This window comes from Acipenser ruthenus, chromosome 23 (assembly GCF_902713425.1).
Source record: "Acipenser ruthenus chromosome 23, fAciRut3.2 maternal haplotype, whole genome shotgun sequence".
Taxonomy (NCBI): domain Eukaryota; kingdom Metazoa; phylum Chordata; class Actinopteri; order Acipenseriformes; family Acipenseridae; genus Acipenser; species Acipenser ruthenus.
In genome coordinates this window covers 29,777,673-29,787,375 of record NC_081211.1, presented here as the reverse complement: position 1 = coordinate 29,787,375, position 9,703 = coordinate 29,777,673, and the positions used below count along the sequence as shown (strand labels likewise).

The following is a 9,703-nucleotide window of genomic DNA, read 5'->3' as shown; positions in this document are numbered from 1 at the left end:
CCTCTTCAAGACTTTCAAAGAGTGTTTAACGTTGATTTATTGTAACATTTTTAGCCTCCATACTTATGAAACTCTCAACAGTTTTGACTGTAAAAATACTAAAAGAAACTGCAATGTTACAATTCAAAGACAAACCGTGAAGTCATTGAAGACAATGAAAAAGACTTCTAGTCGAAACATTTGTCATTGGATTTTAATAGGCTTCTTGTAGTATTGCTAAACATTTTTAACAGTAATATGTAGGAATACAAATACTTCAATGAGCACAATGATGCACTGATTCTGCACACCGCTGAGTACTTACCTCTTAAGTGTAGTGGATAGATAGACACTGTCATTCATGTACCTTTAATGTTGTAAGAAGGACATGGTTGAGTTGCATTGACTCTCTTTCCTGTTCCATGTGTAAGTGTGGGTTTTGCTTTTGTTAATACAAATTCTTTGAAATGCTGTGACTCGATGGATAAGCCTATTAAGCTGCCATACAGTAGGTGTCACCTGCAGTCAAACATCACATTAGATTAGCTGCTTTTCACAAACTATTGCAGGGGTAGGCAGCTCCAGTCCTGGAGTGCTGATACCCTTCAGGTTTAAGAAGCAGAATGACATGGTTAACAGCCTCAGGTCCAGGGCAGGGGTTTAATTGGTCCAATTTAGTAATTAAAGACATGGAGCTGAGACAAGGCAACTTACCTGAACTACTAAAAGGTCGTTTTTTATTAGAATGACTCCCATAGAGCAGGGCCCTTCCATTGCAGCTCTTTGTTCCAGTGCTGTTATAAAATTGTTAAATTGAACTCGCTAAACCTCTATCCGAGCCCGAAGGCACTGTAGGCAACTTTGATACTTCCAGCCCAGACCTTTGTTCCATCCGCGTCCTCAATTATTAAATTGAGCCGATTAAAGCCCGGAGCAGATCTTAAAACACCTAATCATTTAATTAAACTTATTAAACCTGAAACGCAGTGGCACTCTGAGGTCTGAGTTACATACCCCTGCCCTATTAAATGATATCTCTTAAACCTGGAGAGAAACGGACCTCTAAGACCGGAGCTACTGGCCCACAAACAATCCCACGCCGCCAATCCCCAACAACAGGTGACTGGATGGACCTTTTAAAGCTCGAGAAATGCAGTGGAGACGTATAGATTGTGTGCCTTTATGTTTGTGAGCAGCACAGATAAGTGCAGAAAAGCAATTCATTAGATACTGAAAGTCTTTTTTTATGCCCAGATGTTTCCCCTCCAGCAAGTTTGCGATTCAATTTTGTTGCACATGTTTTGGGATGTGCGCTCCAGCAGGTAGAAGAGCTTTGAGGCAGGAGAGGGAAAAGCAGAACTAACTGCACCATTCATCCCAAACAGTCTGATAGGAACACCCGTGTCAGTGCGTATTGTACAGAAGCACAGAAAACAATGAAGTGAGCCCGTCTCCCAGGAACAGCTCAGTCATGCGTTAGTACCTTTATCTTTTTAGGCTTGCACTTTCTGTTCTATATAATTAACAAGCCTGGCACTGTGTTAAAATTCATTTGATAATATTCCATGTACAAAATGTAATCATTGTTATCTGCAATCATTTGGGTGTAAGGTGCTGTGTTAAAAATGAGTGATTTTTTTTTTTTTTTCTTTAAGACCCTTTTTGTCCATAGGTTATACATGTTTAAAGATCATTCAAATAGACCCCTTCATGCCAGTGTCTCATAAGATCACTATTCCTAGTGGTCTCAAGCTTGGTGCTGCTCTATGATTGATCCCATTGGAGATGGCTTAGCACGTACACCGGGCCTAAGGGAGGTACTTCTTGGTAGTTATCAGTCATAATACAAAGCAGATTAATAAAACGCATGCTCTGCTCTCGTGGCAAGCGTCAGGATTGCTGTCTGTTAAAATCCGAGACTTTCTCGCTGCAGTGGAAGAGCAATAAGATCAATACTGTAGAGGCAGCCCTCTCCCTGATCAATGCCCGGATGCTCATCAGAAACGAATTAAAGTGGATTCTCATCAACTAAAACAAGCATGTGCAGTACAGTGCCAATACCAGACAGAAAGATGTGCAGGCAAGCCCATTATACAAGAAGACACTGCAATGCAAATCGAGGACACAAATAATGAGCAAGACACGTCCTCCAGGGATTGTCCAGCTATAGTGCTTTTGGGCATTTATCAAAAGGCCACGGATTTAAGTACAATATTTCACCTGCTTTTGTGACAGAATGCCATAAAGGCAGAAAGCGATGTTTTGAGTCATACAGAAAGATGAAGCAGACTAACTGAAGCCTTTCAAGCACCAGGATAAAAACTGCACATCTACAGGGGTGGGCTTATTGAATGGAGGACATCAATGGAAAGAGAAATTGTATAGAACAGCTTCATGATTGTGCTAATTATAGACATGAAGTCTGAGGAAATGGCATTCTGTATTTATAGACACCTGATAGCTTGTCTCCATGCTTTTGGCTTACATTGACCCCCTGTGTCAGTCTCCCGAGTCAAGCTCAAGGCAGACTTTACACTATCTACATTTCTTCACTTTTATACGGGTTTTAAATGAATCCTGTTTCATCCTGTAGATGTTTATTTACCAGACTAACTCAATATATTCTTTATTCTTCATTAGCCATGTCTTGTGAAAACTCCTCAGTGCAGATTTCTTTTTAAACGATGTGGTTTTTAGAAATGGCCACCTTTTAGTCTGTCTGGCAACAGAGGTGAAAGTGTTAAAGAAGCCAGCCCATAATAATAGATGCTTGCTATGCATCATTCTGAAGGTATCCAGTGCACCGTGGTGATACTGTAACTGTGGTTACTACTGTTCTGACTGGAATGTGTTCATTCATACCGCACAGCTTTTTTTTTCAGATTTTTTTTCAATCTTTTTTTTATGCCCAGATGTTTCCCCTCCAGCAAGTTTGCGATTCAATTTTGTTGCGCGTGGTTTGGGATGTGCGCTCCAGCAGGTAGAAGAGCTTTGAGGCAGGAGAGGGAAAAGCAGAACTAACTGCACCATTCATCCCAAACAGTCTGATAGGAACACCCGTGTCAACTCAGCGTGTAGCATACAGAGACAGAGAATAAGCTGATTGATCTCACCGCTCTCTGTGTAGAGAAGTGTCTCCTACCCTCGGTCCTCACTTCTCCACTTCACTTCCAACTGTAACCTTTGGACCTGGTTTCTGTGCTGCACTTGAAGGGCTGAGAGGAGTTAATAATAATAATAATCATAATAATAATAATAATAATAATAATGTGTGACACGTGATTGGTGTATGCATGTCAATAGAGCCCTGTGAGAAATCGCTTCGTAAGAAAGCTCTGATTCCATTGTCAGGATGAACACTATATTTTTCTTGTTGCATTGCTGGCCCATCCTTCAAAATCACTTTATAAGCCAGTGGTTTGGAAATATGTCCCAGAAGTCTTACTGTAATTGTATTTGATCTAATTTACAAGACACTGCTGGTGTGATGCATTAATACTTCATGAGGAAGCCTGCCATTCTATCAAGGCTAGACACAGCAGCTTAGCATGGAGAGAGCAGAAGAGAGGAAATCTGATCTGAGATTCATTTTAGTGACATGAAGCCAGGAAACACGTTGGTTTTGGGAAGGCGAAGTCCATTTAAGTTAGCTTGTGAGTAAACAGGCTTGCTTTTGTATTATGCATGTAGTTTTAGCATTGATATTGCACGCTATTTCCAAGTTAGATTGAATTAAAACCAAGTAAGGCCGCTGCCAGAAACCCTATCAGGACATCCATGACCTCCAAACACTCAATGGGGTAAAGATATAAGAAGCGAAGTCAAATAGAGACAGCGTTTCAGCTTGTACCCCATCCAGACAGAAGGAGGGGTCCCCCTGGGTCGAAATCATAACCTTCATTTAGTTTGAATGGTCATTTCAGCGCGCTGGCTTGTTCAATACCACTGATTACAGAAATATTGATTATTGATTATTGTTTTGCCTGCTGGTAATTGTTATCAGTGACTTCATGCATCCCTTGGTAACACTCCCAGATGAGAGAGGCTGAACCCAATACTTTGAGTAAATTAAGTTCAGGTCAGTGCCAGATCCCAGCCTCAGTGACTTCCATCTAAACTGAAGGCAAACGGCTTAGTGCTGCATTACCCACTCATGGGACCTGCCCTCCCTTCGTCTGTGTTTCACACTGTCTGTATTGGCAGTCAGTCTCATTTCTCAGGCTGGCAAATAAACCCAGGCATGCTCTTCACACAAGAACAGAAAGCTGTGTTTGAAATATTACCTCCGGGTTGTGTGTTTTTTTTTTTTTTTTTTTTTTGGTTAACCCTAACCCTAACCCTAACCCTAACCCTAACCCTAACCCTAACTGAAGTAGTTTCTCATCTCTTCTGTGAAGTTCCTCTCGGAAGACATGTCACGGAAATGAAAACAAATGGACTGAACTGTCTGAGACAAGCCTCTCGGCACTGAAACAGGAGGAGTATCACAGCACACACAGCACAAAGGAGTTGCAGATAGACACTGGATATGGTATCCTACAGTGTATCAGAAACAGAAAGGCATACAGAGGGCTCACGCTCATCATTTTATAAACTGAACTGTCTGAGACAAGCCTCTCGGCACTGAAACAGGAGGAGTATCACAGCACACACAGCACGTATTGTGAATACCGTGGTAAACTTTTATAAGGGAGCAGAGTAGTCACACAAAGAAAACATCATTAAAAATAAAACATGAAAGTGCTATATGATGCTACTAACTCTAAGACCTGACAGATTGGAACCATTTCAACTTGATACAACCAATCAAGTTCCAGATGTTACTTAAAATTGTGTGAAATTGTATGCTCATAATAAGATACAGCATCTGCAATGTTGACGCTGACAGCAGCAACAGAAGAAGTATGTAGATAAATGATATTATACAGTAAGCCATGCCCCACTGGAGCTATCAGCAGCAGGGTCTGTATCAATATGGGATAACATGCTGTATTTAACATTATAAACCACATCCCCACTGGAGCTATCAGCAGCAGGGTCTGTATCAATATGGGATAACATGCTGTATTTAACATTATAAACCACATCCCCACTGGAGCTATCAGCAGCAGCTACACTGCTAATTCCACTGAGAGTGTCAATGACAAAGCACTGGAAACAATTCAACAACAGCAGGGTCTACTGTGCAGAAACAGGTGAAGTACGTTAATATCGGGGTTTTGTCTGGTAGGAAAGAGAGAGAGAGAGAGAGAGAGAGAGAGAGAGAGAGAGAGAGCTGAAATCATGACTATATAAAGTCTTTGTGAGGTAGAAATAACAAGCCTCTTCCATTCAGTATAAGAATAATGGCGCCCTCTAGAGTGTTGTGTGAACCTGTTACGGAGAGACCGTCCTCCCTCCACTGTGCATTGAATTGCTGTAAAAGATTAGAGCTCTGCTGTTTGTGATGGAACATAGCGTGCCTACATTGTCATAGGCCAGTTAATAAACCAGGATGAATACAAACTCTCCGGAGCATTTCTGTATGTTTAAATCAGTCGTGTTACTCAAAGCGTAACAAAGTGGTCTATTTCAAATGTTTCTTCTGATCCATAATGACAGTAGTGGGCAGTGGATGACAGCTCAGTATAATTAACTTTGCTTAGAGCATTACTGTTAACTTCTAGGACAGCTAAACATTTTGATTAGCTTTTCTTTATTTTTTTTACTGTACATTGTTTTTTGGCTTGTGTGCATTAACAGCGAGCTGAACCCCATTCTTCAGCTCTGAATTTATCAAGGCTGCAATTAAAAGCAATGCTCTCCCAGCATCAAGGTTTTACATACAGAACCTGCTGGCAAGGTTGTTATACTAGGGATCTTATACTAAACACAACAGCAGCGTTATCATCTATATTATTGTAAGGGCATGCTTGAACTGCTACTGAAGTTAATCCATATAGAAGCTCTTATTAGTAATGACACTAGCAGTCTCAGTAGCATTGTTTCGTTCAGGTTAGAGTGTGTAAGGGTGGCATTGATACTGTCCTGCAGTGATGTCTTTACTCTGGAGTCTTTCGTGAAAACTCTTTCATGAATCATTCCTGATCAGCCCGTAAGGGACAGCAGAAGGCAGATCCTCCGCATTAAAGACTGCCACCTAATTATTCACTTGCATTGTTAATTCGCTGTGCAAGTTCTGCCTGCAGGGACAGCGGTACTCCAACTCTGAGATGAAACAGGATTTCCTGGTTTCAACAGAGGACCTGCCTGCCTTTGCAGCAGGTACCTGACTCTACCCAGCTATTCTCCCTCATATCCCCACAAAACAGAGAGAAACCTCATACCTCATATAAGTACAGCAATGTACTGTCAGCGTGAGCGAACCATGAATTAACCTCCAGCTCCCATCCACCCAATTGTACCATAAAAATAAAAAACCATGTGTTCTATACTAATGCTGCATTGTTGTCATGTGGAAATATCTGTGCTTGGAGAAACAAACCTGGAAATAGTATTTGCTGTACAATATCCTTGTAGGTAGAAGGGAATGCAAAATATGAAACCATAAATCCGACGTCCGGAAATCATTTTGAAAGCGAAGAAAGCGCAGATATAAAACATGAAGGTATGCAGATCAAGTACTTTGTTTACTGACAAGTGCTGTAGCTCCATGTGAATAATGTATATTCCTCCCCTAGTGAGCCAAAGTGGCGGATCAATAATGAGGCATAACAACCGACTGATGTACAAGCCCATGTCCAATTGAGTTAAAAATAACAATCGAAGTGCCAGGGAATGCATCCGCTGCGTCCCTGCAGAGCTGCAGATGAAATGAAACGCTGCTCAGACACATCGGGGCTCCCAACAGTGCTTCAGAAGACACTGTTTGTTAAATGTAGCGACAATTTAACATGTACCTGTCGTACACAACGCAGCTGCATCATGAATATGCAGATGCGCTCTGCGCTTTACAGAACACAGACTTGTCTGAAATCAGTTTGGATTTCTGGAGCTTTCTGTACTTCTTCTGACAAGTTACAGAACAGAAATGCTTCACTCTTAAAGTTTCAAAGTTTAGCAATGTTAGGCAGACACAGATTCATGATCAGTGATTTGTGGGTCACAACATGTTGTGCATCAGGAGATCGGTGTTCATTTTGTTACATATTGCAATTCATTACAGATTTCAGTATTTTCGTCTCCACCTGTGCTTTGGGCTGCCTTGTCAGTCCCCTCATCAGTGTTTGTAACAGCGATTCTTGTCATGCCAGAATTCACTGTTTTGTTCATATTCTAGGCTGGAGTCCCCAACTCGCTCTTTGTTTATGGAGGCTCCGAAAGGGGTTGAAATCAATGCAGAAGCGGGGAACCTTCAGGCAACATGCAGAAATGAGATGACGCTGGAGTCTAAAGATGGAGAGGTAGGAGATGATACTGGGGTAGGGGGAGGGGGAGGGGTAGGGGGAGGGGAGGGGTAAGGGAGGTGTAGGGGTAGGGGTAGGGGTAGGGGAGGGGTAGGGGAGGGGTAGGGGTAGGGGGAGGGGTAGGGTTAGGGGTATGGTCAGGGTTAGGGGGAGGGGGGTATGCTCAGTGAACACTAGTTAACATTTCTAGATAGCCCTTATACAAGTTTACCATGCTATGCATGGTGTTTTTGCACTTCTGTCATGCTTCTCCCCATGGTTATTCTATGCATTCACCATAGCTTACACTGGTTTTGCCTTGTTTTTTAATATGCTTTACCATACCTCTTGACACTGCTTGCCTGTGCTTTACCATGCTTTCGCTGTGCTTTATTACACTTTGCTGTGCTTTTACTACAGGACACTCTTAGAAGGCAGCTTTAGTTGATTTCATGACCTCATAGTAGCACTAGCAGTATTCTCACTGGTCCCATTATACTTTACTTTTACATTTTACACGTCACTTTGGAATATGCAGATATTTTCATATGGCAAGGCTATAGATGGAAAGTGTCTCCGGGTCCCGTTCCTAATCAGCCCTGATCACTTTCTATTGAGTTTGCAGTTCTTACTCACTGTACCGGTCTAGCTCTGTGTAGGGGATGGGAAATCATGCAAATGAATTCATAATAATGGAGAGTTTTCTGCTCCCATGTCTTTTTTTGCAGATCTCTTTGGATGCTAACAACATCAAGCTACCTCGGCTTCCCAAGGGGACCTACTCTGCAGCCGGAGCCAAGCAGAAAGTGTTCGAGGTGTGCGTGTGTCCAAACGGACGTCTCTTCTTATCCCCCTCGGGGACCGGCTCAACCTGCCAGATTAGCTCCAGCGTCTGCCTCTGAAAACAAACCAACAAACCAAGAAATCAAAGCGCGGCAGAGGGGCCAAACAGGCTTCTCTAGGCAGTGAGCGGAGAGAGAAAGAGTCGTGTGGGAGATGAGGAGAGGCTCTCTGAGACACGTGCGTGTGTGTGTGTGTGTGTGTGTGTGTGACAGCTGTTACCAGCACTGCTCTTGAACAATGTTTCAGTACAACAACAACGAGGGGGATCACCTTTTTATAAACGGAATCAGAATTTTTTTTTTTCCTCCACCACGATTTTTGCTGTTTCTCTGAATAGCATTGTCCTTTTGCTAAAGAAGTAGAGAAGCTTGGGTTACAGAACAAAAGCAAACAAACAAAAAAAAAAGAAACTCTTGAAAAGAAACAAAAAGAAGAAAAAAAGGAAAAGGTCAATCATCTGTGTTCAACAACAGAATGTTTGTTTTGTTTTGAGTTTTTTTTTTTTCAAAACAAAATAATAATTTAGCAAAGTATTAATCATATATGAAGTTGTGGAATTTTATTTTACAGTTCATACAATTTATAACACTATCATTCATTATTCTTTTAATTTCTTTGTAATATACTGTACTACACAACTGGTTCTGAACCCGAGCCTACCCTGGACGGACGGCCTCCCGTGATTAATCAGACATTTTTATATCTATAAAAAGAGAATGCTTTCATAGCAAATTGCTGCAGTTCATGTTTTTAGATTAAAATCCCAAAGAAATGGTTCTCCTGCACCCTCAGCTCAGTGTTTTAATTGCGACGCTAAGTGCTCCTCAAGTACGTGTTAATTCATAGGGTTACCAGACATCCCAGGATAACTGGGTTTGTCCCGGTCAGAAACACTAACAATGTTAAACCATCCCAGGATTTTGATTGTATTCACATTTTGATTACAAAAGTACAGAACTGTATCAGTGTGCTCAGCAAGATAACAGCGCGTTATTAGGTTGTGTGTTAGCGCCATTCAAAAATCAAATCAGCAATCTTGTGCATTATTTGTTTCATAACTCTGACTGTGTGTTTATCACATGTTTCAATGGTAATAGCGGATCTATTTTTTGTAATCTGGCTTTTTGTACATTTTACATGTTTTGATTAGATGACAATGGAAAGAAAACAATGAGCTGTTCTGATCTGCAATAAATACACTCTGTGTTTATTTTTGAAATGATGATTGTGTTCTTATACACTCTTATAAACAGCCTGAGTGAATTGAGGCACAGGTTATAAGACAGCTCTTTATACAGTGGCACAGGTTATAAGACAGCTCTTTATACAGTGACACAGGTTATAAGACAGCTCTTTATACAGTGGCACAGGTTATAGACAGCTCTTTATACAGTGGCACAGGTTATAAGACAGCTCTTTATACAGTGACACAGGTTATAAGACAGCTCTTTATACAGTGGCACAGGTTATAAGACAGCTCTTTATACAGTGACACA

General features: G+C 41.4%; 1 protein-coding gene across 4 annotated transcripts in view; it reads left to right on the top strand.

Moving 5' to 3' along the window:
* The window catches only part of LOC117413455 (delta-sarcoglycan-like), a 96,981-nt gene extending 87,551 nt beyond the window's left edge, over nucleotides 1–9,430 (top strand). For all 4 annotated transcript variants that reach the window (XM_058997238.1, XM_058997237.1, XM_058997236.1 and 1 more), the window contains 2 exons: nucleotides 7,259–7,382; nucleotides 8,093–9,430. In XM_058997238.1, coding sequence (XP_058853221.1) covers nucleotides 7,259–7,382; nucleotides 8,093–8,266 — 298 coding nt within the window. In that variant the 3' untranslated portion in view covers nucleotides 8,267–9,430. The remainder of the gene's footprint in view (nucleotides 1–7,258; nucleotides 7,383–8,092) is intronic.
* The last annotated feature ends 273 nt before the right edge of the window (nucleotides 9,431–9,703 follow it).